The following is a 23,055-nucleotide window of genomic DNA, read 5'->3' on the forward strand; positions in this document are numbered from 1 at the left end:
AAACCACTCAAAACCCAACACATCAATAGAAAACTAGATATAAAAACCTAAACAAAAACCAAAAAAAAAAAAAACCAAAAAGGTAGAAGACAAGACACCTCCAGACAAATAAAATGGCAGGAAGCAATAAAACTCAAACTATCATCCAATGGAATTGCCGAGGTATTAAACCAAACTTTAATGAACTCCTTATACTAACTTCCCTATACAACCCAGCAGTCATCTGTCTACAGGAGACATTCCTACAACACAATAATTACCTAAAAATAAAAAAACTACGAACAGTATCATTATATCCATGATACAGGCTTACAAGCCAATGGAGGCACATCAATTCTAGTAAGAAACAACATTCTAAAGAGCAAACTCGCTGTCCAAACCAATCTTCAGGCAGTCGCAGCTCAGGTCACACTCCAAAAAACTCTCACAATCTGTTCTCTATACTTACCCCCTAATGAACCAATAAATAATACTGAATTAGAAAACCTAATTACCCTCACCTTTCATCCTTCTAGGAGACTTTAACAGCCATAGCACACTATGGGGATGCAAAACAACTAACTCCAAAGGAAACAAAATCGAACAATTTATAAACAACAACAATATATGCCTTCTCAACAAAAAAGAACCCACCTACATAAATCCAACAAATGGTACAACCAGTGCCATTGATCTAACCATGTGTGACCCATCAAGTTTTCTGGATTATACATGGAAAACTTATGACGATCCCTGTGGAAGCGATCATTTTCCCATCATAATAGACAACAATAGTACTATCCAAAACAGCATATCAAGACGGAATACGAACAAAGCAGACTGGATGAAATTCAAACAATTATGCTCGCAACAATTAATAGAACATAGTCCAATCAATGGAAGACTTTTCTCGAACACTATTTCTAATAGCTAAAGAATGTATCCCCAAAAACTGGCCTCCAAATAAAAAGGACAAACCCTGGTTCAACCAAGAATGCAAACCCGCCATAAGAAAAAGAAAAGCAGCCTTAAGAAAATTCAAAAAGCAACCCATAACCAGTAACCTCATAGAATATAAGCGACTAAGAGCAAAAGCACGTAAAACAATAAAGAAATCAAAACAAATTTGCTGGCAACAATTCGTCAATCAAATCAATACCTCTACCAAACCTAGTACTATCTGGAAAATGATTAGAAAAATTTCCGGGAAAGATAACCCCACCCCAAACAAACACCTCACTAAAAACAACAAAATAACTGAAAACAAAGATATAGCTGATACACTAGTCCAAATTTTTGCTGACAATTCATCATCGAAACAATACAAAAAACAATTTCAAACACTAAAGGAAGATCAGGAAAAATATAAAATAAACTTTGACTCTAATAACCAAGAACCCTACAACGAAACCTTCTCACTAGATGAACTTATAGATGCCATAGAAAAATCTCATAACTCAGCAGTGGGACCAGATGAGATTCACTAGTTTCCTAAAAAATATACCTCCTGAATCACTTGAACTTCTCCTACAAATGTTCAACAAAATATAGATAAAGAAAGAATTCCTCAAAATATGGAAACAAGCCACAATAATTCCCATAGCAAAACCGGGAAAAGATGCATCAAATCCAGAAAATTACCGACCTATTGCTCTAACAAGTTGCTTATGTAAAACCATGGAAAGAATGATCAACTTCCGTTTAATATGGTACCTAGAAACTAACAATATCATTTCAAAAAATCAATGTGGCTACCAAAAAAATCGTGGATGCATTGATCATATCATCAACCTAGAAACATATATCAGGGAAGCTTTCATTAAAAAACAGCATGTAACCACCATATTTTTTGACCTAGAGAACGCTTATGACACCACATGGAAATATGGCATGATTAAAGATCTCCACCATATAGGATTGAAAGGCCGATTACCCAATTTCATCGAAAACTTTTTAACAGACAGAACCTTTAAAGTTCGCATAGGATCAACTCTGTCAAACTCGCACAATCAAGGTGTACCTCAAGGAAGCATTTTATCTACTACCCTCTTCAACATAAAAATCAATAATATAATAAAAGAACTCTCCCCTGACATATACAGCTCCTTATACGTGGATGATTGCTCTATCAGCTATGCATCCAAATACATCCACACTTTAGAAAGAAAACTCCAAGACAACATAAATAAATAAATAGGCAACTGAAAATGGCTTTAAATTCTCAAAAACCAAATCCAAATGCATCCACTTCTGTAATAAACGAAAACTCCATAACGACCCATCTCTACAAATCGAAGGGGAAAAAATCTCTTTTGTAAAAGAATATATCTAGGAACCATCTTTGATCAAAAACTCACGTTCAAACCACACATAAACTCTATAAAAAAATAAATGCAGCAAAGCACTACAAATCCTGCGAGTCCTAGCTCACACCGACTGGGGAGCCGACAAAGAAACTCTTTTCAAAATACACAGAACACTAATCAGATCCAAACTAGACTACAGCTGCTACATATACCAATCTGCCAGAAAATATTTGAAAACACTACCCAATATATCACGCCGGACTAAGGTTAGCACTCAGGGCTTTTCAAACCTCTCCTGTAGAAAGCTTTTATGCAGAGGCACACGAAACTCCTCCAGATCTTAGATGCTTCACTCTAGCCCTAAGATACTATACTAAACTAATTGCAAACCCTACCAATCCTGCACATAACAGTACCCTGAAACCAAATTGTGAAAACTTCTTCAACCAAAACGAAAATGCAATAAAAACTTTCTGACTACGAATGAAACCAATCTGCAAGGAAGCCAATATTCCAGTAAATCAAATCCATAAAACTGTTCTCCTTAAAACACCTCCATGGCAAATCATAAACCCAATAATAGATTTAAGCCTCTGTAACTACAAAAAAAAAAACAACTCATCCTATAAACTTCAAAGAAAAATTTAGAGAGATCACAGAAAAATACCCTGGACATACCTGTATTTATACAGATGGATCCAAAGAAAACAATACAACAACCAGTGCAGCCATAATCAACAAAAATATCAAAATAACAAAATGCCTCCCAAAAAGCTGTTCAATTTTCACTGCAGAAATTACTGCTATAAATTTAGCTCTAGATCTTATCAAAGGAAATAAAACCGCAAACTTCATTGTCTCTGATTCTCAATCTGTCATCACAGCAATTAAAAATAAAAAAGTAAATAACCCCCTAATTGCAAACATACTCACAAACTTCCAGCAACTAAAAAACGAAATCATACTCTGTTGGGTCCCCAGCCACATTGGCATACAGGGCAATGAACTAGCTGACACAGCAGCAAAGTCAGCCCATAAACAATCTATCGATCCCACCTTCAAAATCCCATACACAAATATAAAAAGAAACATCAATATATATATCCAAGATAAATGGCAATCTTATTGGATTAAATTAACGAAACATGAACATCAAGAAACAAACAGGAAACAAAATGTCATTTTAACAAGACTCAGAATAGGTCACACACACCTTACACATTCTTACCTCCTAAAAGGAGAAACTCAACCCCAATGTATTCCCTGTCAAGCACCCATTACTGTAAAACATAACTGAATGCATAGATCTTTCACAAATCAGGAAAAAACACTACAAAGAAATAGATCTTCAAAAAATCTTTAAAAAGAACAATACCAGAAAAATCTTATCTTTCATCAAAGAAGTAGGACTCTTCCAAAAAATATAACCTCTCAAAACCTTATATTCTGCAAAAGCAAAAACAATCCGGCTTTTCCCACCTTTCCATCCTCCTATTTTCACCTTCTCTTTCTATTTTCTCCACTTACTGGTTCTCCAACTTAAAATGTACCGATCAATAACACTGTAACCTTTTCCCCCTCCCATTGCAAAACCCAATCACTTTTTGCAGGGCAGAGAGCGGAAATGGCAAAATCCACTATAAAAACAACCAAACTAAAAGATACAAACTAATGCTTGAAAATACAAAAAGCTTGAAGAATAAAACCTATTAAATAACTGGATACAAAATCGAATACTATTCCCAAAACAACCGGATTCGGCATTAAATAACCCACAAAGCGTTGATATGCCGTAAAACAAAACAACCAACCAACCATTTGTAGTTTAAGTTATAAAAATTTAAATGGATTAATTTTTTTTTTTTTTTTTTTAATTCAGTAATTTATCTACCATTTATCTTTGAAGTTATGTTTACATATTTGAATTTTCAGTAAAACAATAGAAATCAACTGGTGAATATATAGTTGTTGCTTTTCAGGATTCCTGGTACTGTGAAAGCTACATCAAGGATTTGTATAGAGTACGATTTATGGTTGCATCTTGGAAAATAGGGGTACATTTTTGGCCAGATAGAGGATTTACGAAATTGAAAATTGGACTGATCCCAAAATGCATAAGTTCTGGTTGACTATAATACTTAGTTTTGTTCATAAATAGACACCCACTGTATGATACCATGCACCAGTTTAAAAAAAATTGGAATTTGTACATCTGAAATTATAATTCATGGCTTATGGTAAAGAGATACATCAAATTTGACTGCATAATCAGAAAGAGCACACAATTTTATATAAGAGTGCAAAGTTTCATGAGAAGAGCTTGAAAAATAAATAAATGGTGGTGAAATTACTAAATTTCTTGAAATGTTGAGGTCCGTAATTCAGCCTGCTTTTTCTAAAGAAAAATGTCCATGGAAAAGCATAAATTTTGTCACTTAAAATTCTCATAACTTTTGAACTACAAATGGTATTTGTATAATTCAAACGGTTTTAAGCATCTTTCACATAGCTCTTTTCATGCAAGTTGATAAAATAACGATTATCTAAAATAATCCACTTGTGTTTTTTGTTTTATTTTAAAATAAAACTTATGGGTGTGTAAACAAGATGTTTTCTTTAAATATTGAAAGTTTCTCGGTATTAAAAAAGGTGAAAAAATTTTATTTATTTTCTCAGTTTCTATGTATTTGGGTTTTTAATTCTATTCTCACTTTGATTTAAAAAAAAAAAAAAAAAAAAAAAAAAAAATTGAACAGTCGGAACTATCCAAATGTAAATTATTCTCTGCTCAAAAATTCAAAAACATAAATTATGCAGTCAAATCTGTATCTTTTACCAGTTTTGTTTTAAAAAAAAAAAAAAAAAAAAAAAAAAAAAAAAAATACAATTGTATCTAATTTATGATTTGTCAGTTTTTTTGTTTTTTTTGGGGGGGGTATTTTTTTTTTTTTATAATTAAGATCTGATTAAAGATTGAAAGTCAATTTTTAAAAGTAGTCTACCACATGCCAGCATGTAAAACGCATATTAAACTGTTCATTGTAGCAAGTCCATTTTTTCTTAATATAGAAGCCGGTTTGTCATATGTACTATTCAATGTGGCACAATCACGTTGACACACCGGTTCTTGTCAGATTACCGAACTTAAGCACCAGTGAACCTGGCTAATACTAGATAAGTGACTAGTTGGGAAAGCTAGGCGTTGTATGTACTGCAGTCCTAGAAATTTCTATATTGGTATCTGGGGGCACGTTTAATTTGTGAGAGATACAACCCTGAATTAAGATGGAAAGCAACGGGGGCAAACTACCATCTTTACTCGTCTTCCCAAGATTACCATGGTTCTACAATCTGGAGTCATGGTCGCTGACGCTGTTAAATCAGCGGGGCATGAATCCATTCGAATGAACTTATAAACAATATTAGCTATTTCCTGCCATGCATTGCTGTGGCTCCATTTCGTGAAATGGAAAAAAGAAAAAAAATGCATGCTTATATGCTTAATTTCTCAATATTTGTAGATACAATTTTCTTTTTTTTTTTTTTATAGCAGATATAGATTTTCTGTTTTTCTGACACAACATACAATTGTTCATGTGAGAAACAGTCGGTGTGTAGATGTAAGCCACATAGTTGTAAAGATTGTCCCTGAATTTTGTCGTTTGTAATCGGCAATCGAATTGGGAATTGCAATCTCCTAAATTGAAATGACATATCTGGTGAAATCGTAGGAATGTGTAGAATGAGGACATCTTCACCTTTTTTGAAAGATCCTATCAAGATTGTTGCTTCCATGTTCATTATTTTTTTTTATTTTTATTTTTTTTTATTTTTATTTTTTTTTTTTTTTATATTGCAAGTTGCTTGCCATTGCAAAACTTGGGCTGGTTGATATTTCACATGATAATTGGTACACCAATTGTCAATTGCAGTACGTGCGGTGGCATCCTTGGCAAATCTAATGAATTCAAAAATTCTGTTGGATAATTAACAACTTCATCTGCTTCCACAAGTGTCGACTGACTTCTATGTGACTACCTCACTTGGAATTTTTAAGCTGAATTATATCTTTAAGTTCATGAACATTTTTTTTTTTTTTTTTTTTTTTTTTTTTTTTTTTTTCTATTCACTCGGCCAACTCAAATTTTTTATAATTTTGAATATCTGGAAAAACCTCTTTAACCATCTCTTGATATAACTCAGTTACAGAAGTTATGAGGCAATGAAATTTTCCCTAAACTCTGATCAGCCAACATTTTTTTCCGTTTCCAATAATTGATACAAAAGTATCGTTCTGGAGCTGGACACGCATAATTTAAGTTTGATGTCTTCGTATGATGCCAAGAAGTACAGTATTTGAGGTGAGCATTTATTTAATTGGTGTTTATCAAGGAATTACAAGTAACATTTGTCTGAAATCTCCTGCAAGCAATATTACTGCATTCCGAAATGGTTTGACATTGCCACATAAGTCTTGCAAGGCTCGATCAAGAATATCAAAGAACTTTTTTTTTTTTTTTTTTTTTTTTAATGCCATTGTGCATTCATCCTTAACAATATGTTTGCATTTCTGCAATATTTTCCCATGCTGGATGTTTTGGAAATATTGCACATGGAAGTTTGATAAATTGAATGCTTAATGGTAATTTCAAAGCAAATTGAGCAGTTCTACCTGGTAGTAAGGGTGCAGTTATTTCACATGGAGCAAGTGCTAAAGCTGTCATTTTATGATTGAAGGGCTGCCAAAATCAATTTAATTAGGGGGATTTTACTACTTCCTCCTGATGCTGTTCTAATTAGTAATTTTTTAAATAACTTTCTAATTTCACTGTAGTGACTAAAATAGGATTTATCCATGTGACTATGCCTTATTCACTGTAAGTAATTTAGATGACTAATCAGGAGCCAAGTAAATGGAAACAGTGAGAGTAAATACACTAGCATGTTAATTTTTCAATACCACTATTCGTTTATACTTCTTACACAATTATATTGCAACATTAAAAATTTTTAAAGAATTTTATTTTGCAATATAATTGGTACTCTTGCAGAATTTGATCCAGATCCTCTGGATTTTCCGTCAGTTATGGTTTGGCTCGACCAGCAGCCACGAAATTAAACCGAGCAAAGTAATACACAGACAAGTATCAAAGCAACCTGGAAAAAAATAGAAATACAATAAAAACAAAAACCTACTGTAAATTTACTGAATATATATATGCAATTTTTCCAGAAAAGTTGCATTGTTTATTTATTTTTTTATTTTATCAACAAGTTTTTGTTTTTAAGAAAAGATGGTTTTTGTTCACCATAAATTGTTAGATGAAAGTACAGTTTAAAGAAAATTTACGCATTGGAACACTCGGCTTAATCCAGTAATGACTGGTTGAACCCAACCCATAATTTACGGAAACTCCTGCAATAGTACCATATAATTGTATAAGACGTATAAAGGAATATATTAGCTTAACATCTTAAAAAAAAATATACTGACCAATAAACCAATGAATACGCGATTGGTAAGTTTTTTTTTATACACATGTGACTAATTCTAATGATCAGAACCGATATTTTTCGGCATTTATCAGGGTACAGGAATTTTAGTTATTTGATAGTAAATATGAAAATAAACACTTGGTGTAATAGTAGTTTTTTTTTTTTTCTTTTTTTTTTATTATAAGTAACAAATATAGATTTCATTTTCATTTATATAGATTTGTGTATAGCATTAGAATTTAATACTTAAGGTTAGTTTTATTCAAATTTATTTATTTATTTATTTTTTCTCAGACTCACTTAGAATTTATAAGAATTATGAATGGTTACAATGGAAAGCCTATAAAAAAATCTGGGCATCGACAGACTCTTTTAAAAGACCTTCCTGAAGCAGTTGACTGGAGAGATAAAGGTTATGTTACTCCTATTAAAAATCAAGTAAGTACTGTTGTTTTACTCTAGTAGTGCATGTTTCCTGTGATTTTAATTTCTATTTTAAAGATAGAATAGAATTTGTCATTTTCATTATTGAACTAAAATTAAGCAAACTGCTTGTCTGTGGGCATGATAAAATTGCAAGGCAAATGTTAGAAGCTATGATGACATGGCATATGTATCATTAGCCAAAATAAGGCTAACTTAAGCATGAGATTCTTGTTTCTCGATCAAGACTGAATAAACAGTCGGATTTTCATTGAGCATCAGTTTCATCTCTGGCATTGGTGCAGACTAGACCCATGGAACAGAAAAGGAAATGATGATAGAAAACAAGTTCTTGTTTGCAGTGCATGTATTGGCTACCAGGGAAGTAAATTCCAGGTACAATTTTTTAAAAATTGAAATTTGCTCTAATGATCAAACCAATTTAGAATGTTTGAATCACAACTAACTCTTGGGCTTTCACTGTTTCAAGAAAATAAAGAAAACTATTTTCAATTTGACAGGTACTCTAAACTGAAACCAATATTGGATGAAATTCTGAAATGAGAATTGATAGATGTGTAACACAAGTCTTGCACCTCCGAAAAAGATTAAATCTAAGCAGCATAGATGTGTGCAGAACAGGAGACTTTGATGGTATGACCACATTGAAAGAATGGGTGGGAATTCTTGAGTTAGATGCAGAATAGTTAAGGTAGTCAAGTTCACAGAACAAAGGCCAAAGAAAACCTGAGAAGTAATCTGAATGAACTTAAAAGAAAAACCTGAACAGAGGCTAGTTTGGAAATCTACTTTTAAAAGTTGTTTAATGCATACCAGCGTGTAAAACGAATGTTCAATCGGATGGTAGGGGAGTGATAATGTAATTTGATCTAATAAATTATTCCCATAGATTGTAAAAGGTAATAAGAATTTTAGTCGGGAGGTGTAGGAAATATTAGAAATGTAATCATGAAGTTTGGACAAATATTATTTAACACTGATGTTCCTGAAAGAAAATATGCCGTTTTGATTTCTGAAAGTTTTGTATCAATTTTTTTTTTTTTTTTTTTTTTTTTTTAAGGGTGCTTGTGGTTCTTGTTGGGCTTTCTCTTCTACTGGTGCACTTGAAGGACAACATTTTAAACAAACTGGAAACCTTGTGTCTCTTTCTGAACAAAACTTGGTTGATTGCTCTTCTCCTGAAGGTAATTTTAATTATTTTATTAATCTCCTAGAAAAGTTTTGAATAACAAGCAAATCCTAAGTTGTCCCCCACCCCCTGTGAATAATATTGTTTAAATTTTGATGTCAACAACCAGTAATTTGATTTTGGAAAATTGTACTTGTAGAAAATTTGAAAAAATGTAATTTATTGCCAATTGTGGGATCTTTTAGTTCTAACAAGAAAACCCTGGTTTCCCCTGAGTTACTAATGCTTGTTTCATGTAAATAATCAATTTTGTTTTAAAAGGATTTTGAGGAAAATTTCATAGTTTTACAATTATTCAAAATTTTCAGTTTGAGACGTTTTAAGTCCTGTGGGATAAAAATTTTCCCCAAAGAATCTGGCTCGGTCAAGTATTTTTTTTTTTTTTTTTTTATGGCCATAACTTTGTGCAAAATTTTATGGAAGAAAAAACTTGAACATTGAATGGCACAAAATTTGTATGTTGCATTGGGGTTATATTAGAAGGGACGGATATTATATTGAGTTCATGTTTTGGAGAGACTGGGTATATATAGAGACAGGGTACATTTTAGAGACATTTAATACAATTGGATGGGGGAGATAAAGATAGATACATTTATACAGTCTGTGATTGTTTCTATACATATATTTAGAGATGAGCATTATCAGTTCTTTTATTACAGGAGGGGACAGTCATTATTTATGATAGCTGAGGGAGACACATTTCTTAGATGGAGTCACATTACTTAGATGGGTTTATACACAAAGTTCATATAAATACAATTTCACTTTACCTTTGTTTTTGGTAGAATGACACAACACAAGATGGCAGTTACAAAATGTTTCTTTTATTTCTTCGGTCCTTGATTTCACATCAAAGAATTCAGTCACTACATGATTTCAACTTCTAACCCTTCGCTTCCAAAGGTGGATTCCTTCTGACCACTGTCAGCTTTGTCTTATAGAAATGTTGATTCAATTTAAATAAAATAAAATGCACTTGAAAGCCAAATCACAATATAATATTAGGAAAATAAACAAATATTTTACTTGTTTGAAATTTATAAGATAACATCCTCAGTTTTTTTTTGTAAAGTTGGACAATGATAAACACTTTTTCTCCAACTTTACAACATAGCAAGAAAGAGAAAAAAAAAACATACTTAGGATGGAGTTTGGCTCCGAAATATCTTATAAATTTCAAATAAGTAAAATATTTGTTTATTTTAATTACATTGTGATTTTGCTTTTAAACGCACTTGATGCATATTTTATTCAAATTAAATCAACGTTTCTATAATGGAACTCGCACCCTTGACGTTAATCTATTATAATGTTGAATATATGTACAGATGCATGTGTTCCTAACTATTTTTTCCTTGAAGGCATTTCTGGATGCCTTTGTAATATTTATAAACTTAATGTAAAAATTATGAGTAATATAATATTCTGTTTAAAATTAAATATTTTTGAACCTTTCAAAACCATTTGTCAGCTACTGTTAGAAAATGTGAAAGATTATTTTAGTGTGCATTTGTAAAATTTACAACTAGTGAATTGAAAATTATCAATTTATTTCTGTGTAATGGGTAGTGGTGGTAGTCAGTGTTAATGATGATAAAAATTCTGCCATCTTTCTCTTAATATGCTGAAAAATATTAATTCAAACAAATTAGAATTTGGTAAATATCTTGTATGAATTGAGATTTGTCTGTCAGCCACAATATTTCCATTACTCAAAATTTTTGTAAATGCAATGAATACATTGCGAAATCTGCCTTGTTTTGAAATATCAGATCTGGACTGGAAGTGGAAAATATTGCATTAGTAGCAAGATTCCCAACAAATAAAGTGAATGCAGAAATCAAAATGTTGATCTTTAGTCTGAGGCTCTACCAACTATTTGGACTTGCACATAGAACTTAAAAGATTAGCTTAACAAAATAATTGCTTTGGTATGATGTCAGATTTGATTTGTCAGGTTTCAAAACAGGAATTCAAATATTAAGCAATAAAAAAATAAATGAATTGATAAACATAACTGTTGGAAATTAATAGTCCAAAGCAATTTATACTGCTTTAACTACGTATCAACATTAAAAATAATTTATCAGAATTTATTTACTTGCATATGGCCATAATTCTAGTGATTGAAAAATGTTTTTGTAAGAATACAACAGTAATGTATGGCAAAAATGAACAACAAAATATTTTTATAACCTTTTTTATTTTTATTTTTTTTTTTTTTTTTTTTTTTTTTTTTTTTTTTTTTTTAGCACAGAAAAATCTTGCACTCTTTATAAGATTTATCAGTTTGCAACAGTAATCTTTTTTTTTTTTTTTTGTAGCAAGATTTCTATGCAATTATGTATTTCTTGTTTTTTCTCCTCGTTTCTGACACTTGCTGGTTTGACAGGTTTATTCTCTAGCGAAAGACCTTTTGCCTATGATTTCATTTATCAACCATTACATCCAGTGATGTGTTGGGCAGCAACAAAGCCCCTCCGCTTATCCTGGGCCAGCCTAGCTAGTAAGCCCCAAGAATGCTGCATAGCTTTCCTCTCGCTTTCCACCATTTTAATGCTGACACAATGATTCTCGTTCACTCATCAAAGTTAAGGGATGTGGAGCTTTGACCAGTTCCCAGTGTGTGACCACTTAGGAATGCTAGACACTGTATGCCATCTTCCCATGACAGATATATGCGGCTGGGGACCACTTGTGAATTTGGTATTCCTTGTAAACTTCCTCTGTTATTACCAATTTGTTATTAGTTTGTCTATATAACAAATTGATAATTTCAAAACTGATGTTAAGTCATATCATGTAATCATTGCTTGATTTTAAGTTGTAAGAGTTTTGCACGCATTCTGCATTAAATATTTTTCAAATTTTTTTTATCAGGTAACAATGGTTGTCACGGTGGTTTGATGGATCAAGCTTTCACCTACATTAAGGAAAATGGTGGCATTGACACTGAAGAGGCCTACCCTTATGAAGCCATGGTAAATTGGGTGAATGAGATGGTTGGAATGTTTATAACTCTTTTGTCCAAAGAAAAAGAAAACGCATTGATATATTGCAAATTTAATTATTTAATGAGTGGAAATTGTTAAAATTGATTCTATTTGATCTTCTCATAAATAATAGCTAAACATTTTAATTGAAACCAATTAAATCATTGGATTTAATTCTGACACCAGTTAGTGGTTAGTATCAGATTTTGTTGAAATACCTTGACATTTCAACAATTTGTAAGTGTGGGAAGGGTTTCACCTGTATCTAACAGAATGAGTTGTACAGAGAGAGAAGAGGGGTTGGGGGGGGGGCTTGTGATTTCTGAGGTGGAAAACAACTGAACTTTGAAAATCTATTAGGGAATAGACCTACAGTGTTAAATTAGGATTTTTTTTTTTTTTTTTTTTTTAATACAAGTTAATATTTATTCTAGCTTGCTTACTCATAGCATATTAAATGAAGGGACACATCCTTGAAGAGACAATGCTTTTGCTAAACAGATTAGAAATTTCCGATCAATTACTTACATTGGTCCCTAACTGTCACTGCCAATGGTTGTAGAATGACAAAGCAGTTAGCATTTGTGTGTATTTCATGCCGCGTTGTTCAAAATACAATATGGAGTGATTCCTGTCACAGTCAAAACTTTTAATTAGCACTAGATTATAAAGTTTTAAGCCTTGACCTATCTTTTGTGGCATTAAAGTGCCAAAAAGAAATAAACTAACAAGGAAGTAGTTAAAAAAAATTCAGAAAGAATAGAAGTAATGTGATGGCAAAGACCGTTTCTGGATTAGTCATAGTAACCCTTTTGTTACATCACTATTCAGTATCGGAAAAGGCCCATATAGGACCGATCACTATAACAATATCAATAAATATCAGTTCTAAAATGTACAAAATCAATTATAAAATTCTTAAAATTTCAGTCTTTTTTTTTTTGCTTTTCTGATGCACTTTTTAATTTGTAGGATGGTGAATGCCGTTACAATAAAACTACCAAAGGTGCTACTGATATTGGCTTTGAGGATGTTGAATCGGGTGATGAAGATGCATTAAAAGAAGCTTCTGCGACAGTAGGACCTATATCTGCAGCCATTGATGCTGGTTCAATGAGCTTCCGTTTCTATCATTCTGGTGTATTCTTTAATGAGGATTGCAGCTCTGACCGTCTTGATCATGGTATCTTGGTTGTAGGGTATGGCACTGATGAAAGAACTGGAAAAGATTACTGGATTGTTAAAAACAGGTAAGACTTTATATTTTCAGGAATGATAGTTACTTTTTTCTTTTTCTTCTTTCTTTCTTTTTCTTTTTTCTTTTTTTTCTTTTTTTATTTATAGCCCCCCCTTATGTTGCAATATTTCACTTCAAACATTTTATACCATTTGTAATAGGTGAATTTGAACTTAATCTGGTAGAGTAACAGTATAGATATTTGTATAAAAATAACTTTAAAAAAAAATTTTTTATTTTTATTTTTATTTTTTATTTTTTTTTATCTATATAAATAAAATGAAGTCCCCCCCCCCCCGTGTTATAACCTTAATAGGATTAAGTCAAGACATTTCATGCAAATGTAATATGCACAAACTGCAGCACATTATCTGAGGTGGGCTATAGGCCTATTACCTCTACACCTGCTCGATAATCGTACATTCCTACTTTTTTCTTTTTTCTGGCGAGAGTTCACTGCCAAAACCTGTAACAATCAATGGAAGTTGTAAAATCTTTTCTCTCTATTTAATTCTTCCTTCTCCTGCTCCCATTTACACCGCTGCTTTGCCGTTCATGAGAAACTCACACCGGTTAGGGGTTTTGTAGTTACATACAAAAACTGAAATGCTTCCTACTACGAGGAAACGCATGACGCATAATTATACATTACTTATTTACAATTTATTTCGAAACATTACACTAGGATAAAAAAAAGCATTTCTCTTTTTCTTTTATTAACATACAATATATCATTTCCTTTACATTCTGTTTTGTTCGCTGCTTTCATTTTCTGTTTACTTTTTTCCGATTACTGCTTTACTTATTTTCCGGTTAACGCATTATAGATTGTAAGATGCCAATTTTTCACTTACAGCGATTACGAACAGATCAATGTCTATTAGTAACAAATCAATTTAGGGGTGCTTTAACATATTTATCGACTCACATAGAGAATTACATGTAAAAATGTAAACAATGCATTTCTATATGCATCTCTAAAAACCAACGTTCCGCTTTACTGCGTTTCGTATGTTTTCGGTTCTCTTCATGTTCCCATTTTTTTTCAGATTGCATTGTGGTTGTAAACCTCGTTACGATATGACTCATACCAAAACGAATTTCACTACTGACGCTATTTTTAGCACAAACAAGGTGTTTTCTTTTTGGTAATATTTACATTAGATTATGAGTTGACTTTACTAATTATCTTTGACTTATACAAAGAATACGATTTATCTCTAAATGAATTTGTACATTGCATTTACTGAACTTCATAAATTAACTGAATTGGTAACTTCGCACTGAAATAAATTCTTATCACTTTCTTTTCCTCACCTGTACACTTTCTTCACTGGGGGAAATTACGTTTGGTCCTTGATCTTCAAATTCCTATTTCAGTCACCTAAATTAGTGTAAAAGGAGTTTAGGAATTTCTGCATAGAATTATTACATTACGGCAAAACCCTCATTCACATTCCACGTCAACTTCAATAGGTTTCCGGGTATGCTGACACTGTTACGGGTTGTCTATTCCGAAACCTTTCTTAACAGGGGAGGTTTGGGGGTGTCTATTTCAAGACCAGTTTAATTGGAAATGTTTCGCTTTTATTAATGAGAACGGGAAAGTTTTACATGGAACATTTTTGGTTATTAAAAACAGACCATCACATGACATGTTCATCAGGGTTTAATATGGGCGAGCACCATTTGATAACCAAAACAAACCCAAAACATTTATTGTATAAAAATTTTTCAAAATATAATTGGACAAACATTTAGTGAAAAATTTGCGAATTTCGTAACGAAAGCAACATCGGATTTTTATAAAAAAAATTTTCTTTTTTTTTTTTTTTTTTTTTTTTTTTTTTTCTCTGACAAATAAATATTACGAAGAGTTTTTTGGAAATTAAAGCAACTATATAATTCGAAAAAGATTCATTAAAGTTTACTAAAACAATTTGGTAAGGAAAGCAACATTGGATTTGTATAATTTTTTTTTTTTTTTTTTTTTTCATAATGATGGGAGTATCTCTTCTGCTAAAATCCACACTTTATCTTCCTGTACTTTTTTCTTTGTCTTATAAGGAAATTCATTGAGAGACAATCAGAATCCTTGCTATATTCCTGCTTCTACATTTGCCACAATTCTCTAGCTTGCATCTCCATAGCTTTAAAAGATTTTTGAAATTAAATCCATACAAATTATCATGATGCACATTACTCTTTTCCAATGTTCATTGTCTCTGGCTGCAAAACCTGCCCATCTATAAAAGTGAATGTCTGTGTACATTTCCCTACACAATAACTCTGTCAATTTTTAGTCTACAGACTCGAAATTTGGTATAGTGTACTGAGATTTGAGAAAATCTGATCGGTTTTCGGCCAGAAATTTGGCTGTTAAGGGGCCAAAGTTCAACGATTTGACCTTTGAGAACTCTACCGAACTCCTGACAATTTTGGGTCTAAACACTTGAAATTTTAGTTATAGGTTCCTTGGACATGGATCTAACTTAATAACTTGATGTGAGCCCAAAACAAATGTTAAGGGGTAATAAAAGTCAGTTTAAAAAATTGACTTTTTTTTATAATTTAATGCAGCTTAAAAAAATTGAGCCAAAGTATTTGTAAAGGTTTTAGTTACAAAAGCAAACTACAGTAAATAACTAGTCTTGAAATTTTTCTGGAAAAAAAAAAAAAAAAAAAAAAAAAAAAAATGTCCTGAACACACATTTTGATAGAAATATATGATTAATGAATATTTCAATAACTAAAACTTTATTTATTTTCAGTTGGGGAACAACATGGGGCATGGATGGTTACATATTGATGTCTCGCAACAGTGACAACAACTGCGGTATCGCAACACAAGCCAGCTACCCTATTGTCCGCCGCTTGCCAAATTAAATTTTTATTTTAAATTTTAGCTCTTTTCCATTTAAAAAAAAAAAAAAAAAAAAAAAAAATTTGGACCTAGACAGTTTTATAATCTCCAAGATGTAAACCCTTATTCCATTCATTTACGCATTTATTTGTTCTCTCTCTATATTTTATATAATACATATACACACAAAGGATTTAGAATTTCATTCAGTTATGGAAATTTTTATACATTTTATTTTTTAATAAAGAGAAATTGGATTGTCTGCCATTTAATGGGTCGACTCTAATCCTGTGTCTCAGGAAAGTGTTCTTTGTTTAATTGCTTTTTCTCTCGAAGAAATAACTTCAAAGAAAAAATAAAAAGCCGGCATGTATAAAAAGCTTTGCATTTATATTGTTGTTTTCAATGTTTGTTTGTTGTTTTTTTTTTTTTTTTTTTTTTTGCACGGTAGTAAGCCATGTAAAAAAATCTTTTCCAGAAAACTGTTTGCACTTGCTGATATGTTTGTTTTGTATCCTTCATCAATTTCTACAAAAATTAATTTGCAGATCCTTAAATTTGTAAGCTTTTGGTGCTTGCTGCAGCTGAGATATATGGAACGCAATAAAATTCAAACATTCAATGAACAACTTTGTGGTGATTGTCAATTTCTCTACTCCTTTTCATTCTTGCCTATTTTCACCTAACCAGGATGTCTTTATGAGCTTTGTAGTCAAATGCAAATTTATGTTCATGTTTATGCTAATCATATATCTCTAATTTTTTGTCTTTAGGAAAATTGCTCCAGAAGAGCAAAAAATGACTACTGCAAAGACGGGCAAGGTCTCTTGACCTTGTCTTGAAAAAAAACAAGGTTGTAAGTAGAAGGAAAATGATCGGCATGAAGAGTTCCACAAGATTGCAGAATTTGAAGTTACAGGAATAAAAAGCTGTATTATGAGATATCGGTGACTTGATGGAGATCACTAGACTAGTGAGACAAATGAGCTGGAATAAAGGAAATAGAGTATAGATCAAACAATTCTGAAGTACATATTCCATAACAGCATTTATAAATGGCACCACTGTTAGTTGGATAAAACCAACTTCATGAGAATCAGAATGAGCAATTGATCTAATATATGAACTCCATTTGATGAAATATTAAGCTTTAGAAGCGATTCTCATCACAGCTTTCTGTCACCATCAAAGAGTCTGGATATGATTCAGGTATCTTTTTTTCAGATCTGAAAGCGAGGAAATTTCATGTTCTCTGGATCAAATCAGATTTGTAAACATGTAATATCATCCTGTAATGCCTTTAGTCTCTTTATACAAGGGTTTGTCGAGGCACTCTAACATTAGGATACTTCACTCTACAAGTAAACCCTTACTAAATATTAAAAATAACATGGTATTTGAAGGCAGAATAAGATGCCCTCAATACAGCTATAAAATCTGCATTCCATGTTTAAAAACGATGTGTCCTCTATGGTATCAGACCTGACGGAATGGTTAGTTGTAGGTATAGACGGTTTCATACCCTTGAGAAATTTCCAGCAAAAACCTAACAGCCAGCTGTGGTTCTCTCCAGAATGTGCTGCCATTGCACACGGATCACTTTTTCCAATGTAATAAATGTTCTGAGACTAAAGCCGCCTTCAGGTCCGCCAGCAACCTCTGTAATACAGAATGTGAGAGTTGTATGCTCAGCCCATCAAGTCCAAAGTAGCTGAGCAGCGGCTAGAGCCCATCAGTTTTGGCAAACAGAAGCGTGAGCTCTATCCCAACTATTATCAATAGACTTAAGGTAATCTTGTCAGCATCAAAGCCAAACTCTTCGCCAAGATCTTTGCAGCTAATTCTACCTTTTATGACCAAAGCCACCAACCACCAGTATTACCTCGTGTATCTGAAAACACACCGTGACATACAAATATCTGTTCGTGATGTTGCCAAGCTAATCAAAAACCTTGATTCCAGTAAAGCAACTGGCCCTGATGACATTCCAATTATAGTGCTCAAAGCTTCAACCAGAACTAGTGCCCATACTTACAAAGTTATTTAAGCATTGTCTTAAGGAGAAATGCTTCCCAACACCTTGGAAAATCTCATGCCCTGTATTTAAGGCTTCAGGTGATCGCCCGTCTCCCTCTCCATACAGACTGTCTCTTGTGCATCATGAGTAAGCTGTTAGAATCTGTAAAATAAAGTAGTCAACCATCTCAGCAAAAACAACCTTCTTCATGAGGTGTAATATGGTTTCCATTCTGCTAGATCTACAGCAGATGTGCTTACAGTTATCTCAGGATTAGCGAATCTCCTGATGGAGATTTCCTCTCTAAGGCAATTGCTCTTGACATATCAAAGGCTTTTGATAGCGTGTGGCAGAAAGGTTTACTTAACAAGATCTCCAGCTATGGTATAACTGGCAATATCTTCTCAATTATTAAATCCTTTCTCTCTGATAGGTTCATAAGAGTAGTGGTTGCTGGGCAGAAATCAGACTCTCAGTATTAATGCTGGGGTCCATCCTGGGCCTAACTCTCTTTCTGATTTACATTAACGATCTTCCAAATCTCATCCTAAGATCATTTGTAGACATTTATGCTGACGACACTACAATCTATGAAAGCACATCAAAGACCGTAAACGACCAAGTTCTGATTCTCTCTCTCCTCTGATCTTGAGTAGGTGGTACAATGGGGAAAGAGGTGGCTGGTTACTTTTAATGCATCTAAAACCAAGCTTCTATCTCTACACCATCTATGCTCTAATGCCAATCTGGCATCAGTTGAAATGAATGGCTCTCGTCTTGGGGAAGCTTCATGTTTTTGACAAGCTTCTGGGCTTGATTTTTACTCCTGACCTGAAATGGGACACGTATATCAAATCCATTGCCAAGGTCACTGGAAAAATGGTGGGATCCTTCTACTGCTCCAGTAGATATCTCCTGATGCAATTCCCTATCTATATAAAAGCCAGGTACGGCCAACGATGGAGTACTGTTGCTACATCTGGGCAGGAGCTGCTAGAGCAGCTTTTTCTGCTTGACAGTTCAAAATAGACTTCACAGCTTAGTGGCTTTTTTTTTTTTTTTTTTTTTTTTTTTTTTTTTTTTTTTTTTTTTTTTTTTTTTTTTTTTTTTATTAGCTTTTCTCTTCCCTGCAACTTCTTTCACACGGAAGAGACATTTTGCAAGCCTATTTCTGCTTTATCGTTTTCATGGCAAGTGCTAATCTGAGCTTCAATCTATGGTTCCCCCTCGCCAAACTTTCATGAAAAACACTTGTCTAGCCAAAACCACTATCAATAATTTTCCACCCTTTATCTGTGCCTAAACCTAAATGTAGATTCCATAAACAAAGCTTTTTTTTTTTTTTATTAGAACTGCAAACCTGTGGAACTCTTCAGCTGCCTGCAATCGTTAACCCTTATTCTCGAGTGGCCTCCGGGCCTTGATAAGTGGTGATTCCTATGTAAAAAAAAACAAAAACAAAAAAAACTCCCTTATGAGGAATGGTGTATCTTAAAGTGATGTTACCTTAAATAACAATACCTAGCTGGGTAATCCATAAAACTAGATGACCTCTTGTCTTGAAATCCTGTAAGATCATGAAACAAGATACAACATAATTTACTCGTTTTATGTAAATCTAGAACACTCGAGTCGATTATCTTTTTGTTAGAAAAAGCTGAAAACAATACATGGTGAAAAAACTGTGACGCAGCAAAAAAAAATATAACATTATGGAGAAGAAAAATTAGTGTTCTTCACCTGCTTTACTAACGCAGCATTTAAAATAATGAAGTGGAATTTATTGAAGTAAGGTGAAAGTAATGGAAAATTTGCCTGTTTAATAATTTCTAAATTTTATATTGATCAAAATGAATAAATGTAAAATATTTTTCATTTATTAAATTTATCAAAATAGGTTACTCCTATTAAGGTAATAATCCATTATCTTTTGAAATACTGTTATGTGTGCCAGGTTAAAAATATTCAACGCTATAAAAAAAAACAATGAATTTAACAAGGTTTATAGAATAGTGCTCAAAGCCAGATATACTTTTATTTATATCTAGGTTAACATTTTACATGGTCACAATCATGACATCTCCCAAATGTTTCATGTGTGATCATAGAATAAGGGGGGAGTGAAGTAATGCCACAAACAATTTTACGTAAAAAAAACAAAAAACAAAAAAAAACACAATGTGTGCTCTTTGCTATCAGCACATAGAAACCAGAAGACGTAAAAGGTGTGACTTGTTTTATGGAGAAGAACTAAAGACTGACTGTCAAACTGCGGACAATCCAGTGGTAACAACAGAAGTAATAACACTCAAAACTTCAACATTACTGCATGGAACATGCTTGATACAGACTCGGGTGACAGACCACATGAAGAACAGCACTCATAGACCTGGAGCTCGAGAATACAAATATCGACATAGCTGCATTGCAGGAGACAAGACTCAGCAGGGATGGTCAACTGAGAGAAGCAGAAATTACCTATTTCTGGAAGGGCTGTCCTGAGGATCAACCCAAAAGAGCTGGAGTTGCTTTTGCGATCAAAAATGATCTAGCCAACACTCACAGAGCTCTAGTGGAGTCTCTGGAAGGATAACCCTGCAAATCGCCACGTCCCATAACTAACATCATCATCAACCGGCAATGACCTACCCAGATAAGGAAAAGGAGGCTTTTAACTCTCAGCTGAAAGACACCATAGCAAACGTCCCTGCAGTAGATAAGCTAGTTCTCCTCGGTGACTTCAATGCCAGAGTAGGCCATGACTACAATACATGAAGCCCTGTTCTTGGAAAGGGAAATCCCAATTCAAATGGAGAACTGCTACTGTTTGTGCACAGTTTGAGCTGGCAATTATGAACACTTACTTCCAACATTCGGATAACCATTACTATTCCTGGGAACATCTCCGTCCAAGAATTTAAAGATGTCATGATCATCGCAATCTATAAAAACAAGTGACCACAAGGACTGCAGTAAAATACATCAAAGTATATCCTTGCTGACCATTACTGGGGAAAATAATGGCTAAAGTGGTGCAAGCTCGGCTAGCAAGACTGACGGAAAGGGTCCTAACTAAATCACAGTGCGGGTTGAGACGTGAAAGATCTATAATTGTCAGCCTATGACAGATCCAAGAAAAAGCCATTAAACAGTACCGGGAGCTCTACATAGTCTTTGTAGACTTCCACAAAACATTTGATACGGTTGACCAAAAAATGCTGTGGAAAGTCCTTAAAACGTTTGGATGCCTCGATCACTTCATAGGAATAACCAAACAATTTCATGATGGAACAAAACAGAGAGTTGTAGTAGGGAACTTAGAAATCAAACTCTTGGAAGTAAACCATGACACCAAACCAGGGTGTGTACTGGCCCCAACACTGTTCACCCTATTTCTGACAACCGTTCTAATGCTGCTTCATCAAAACATCGAAGAAGGTGTCTTCATCCGCATGCATTCTGATAGGAAACTTTTCAACCTTGTAAGACTGAAGACCAAGACCAGGAAGGAACTGATAACAGAATTGCTGTTGGATAAACGACACTGCTCTGATAGCTCACAATCAAGTTCAGATGCAAAGGATACTTGATACCTTTTCTCAAACAGCCAAGAAGATCGACCTACAAATCAACATCGAGAAGACTGAAGTGATAGAGCCTATAAAACAATCAACGGCGAGTTACTAAAAGTTGTTGAAAACTTCAAATATCTTGGAAGCACTCTAAGCACTGACAACCGTGCTGACAAAGAAATAAGCTGCCAAATCCAAAGCACATGTGCTTCCTTTGGAAAACTAGAAAAGCGGCTCTGGAAAAGGACCGGTATCTGGCTAGACACAAAGTGCAGAGTCTACAAAGCTGTCGGCCTGCCAGTCTTGCTGTATTCAGCGGAGACCTACATTCTGCATAGAGAACACATAAGGAGACTGCAAGCCGTCCAGCAGAGACACCTGAAAAGGATCATGAAGATCAAATGGACCGACTACGTATCAAATGTGAAAGTTCTCAGGACAGCAAACCTAGACAGCGGGAAGCTACCCTTGCTACTATGCAACTGATAGATCGAGCACATTGCCAGAATGGAAGAAAACCAAATCCAAAAAATGATCTATGGGGAACTGGAAAATGAAACACAAGGTAGGAGGTCAGAAGCTTTGCTACAAAGATATAACAAAGCGGCACCTGAAGGCGATGAACATCAATGTCAAGAGGTGGGAAGAACAAGCCAAAGAAAGAAGCAGCTGTTGGAACAGTCTCTACAAAGAGAAGGAAGAAATAGAAAAAAAGATTGGAGAAGCCTTAGAGCTGAGACACTATCGACGACAACCCCAGCACCCACATATGCAGTGCTAGTGACTGGATGTTTCACACAGAAAGAGGACTACACCAACAATGAGGAATAAAGCACTGAGGCTCTGACTAGTCATCATCAAGACTGACAGACTACATGATGATGATGATGATAATTCTTTAAAGACTGTTGAAATGTATTAGCCCTAAAAGGTAGATTTTGATTTATTTTGGGGGG

General features: G+C 33.6%; 1 protein-coding gene across 1 annotated transcript in view; it reads left to right on the top strand.

The window, feature by feature from the left end:
* LOC145245986 (cathepsin L-like peptidase) overlaps positions 1 to 16,916 on the top strand; it is a 34,391-nt gene extending 17,475 nt beyond the window's left edge. Inside the window, exons 4-8 of the mRNA XM_080107778.1 lie at positions 8,076 to 8,219; positions 9,286 to 9,409; positions 12,298 to 12,398; positions 13,383 to 13,660; positions 16,419 to 16,916. Coding sequence (XP_079963904.1) covers positions 8,076 to 8,219; positions 9,286 to 9,409; positions 12,298 to 12,398; positions 13,383 to 13,660; positions 16,419 to 16,533 — 762 coding nt within the window. The 3' untranslated portion in view covers positions 16,534 to 16,916. The remainder of the gene's footprint in view (positions 1 to 8,075; positions 8,220 to 9,285; positions 9,410 to 12,297; positions 12,399 to 13,382; positions 13,661 to 16,418) is intronic.
* The last annotated feature ends 6,139 nt before the right edge of the window (positions 16,917 to 23,055 follow it).

This window comes from Euprymna scolopes, chromosome 23, assembly GCF_053919585.1.
Source record: "Euprymna scolopes isolate OS-2025 chromosome 23, ASM5391958v1, whole genome shotgun sequence".
NCBI lineage: Eukaryota > Metazoa > Mollusca > Cephalopoda > Sepiida > Sepiolidae > Euprymna > Euprymna scolopes.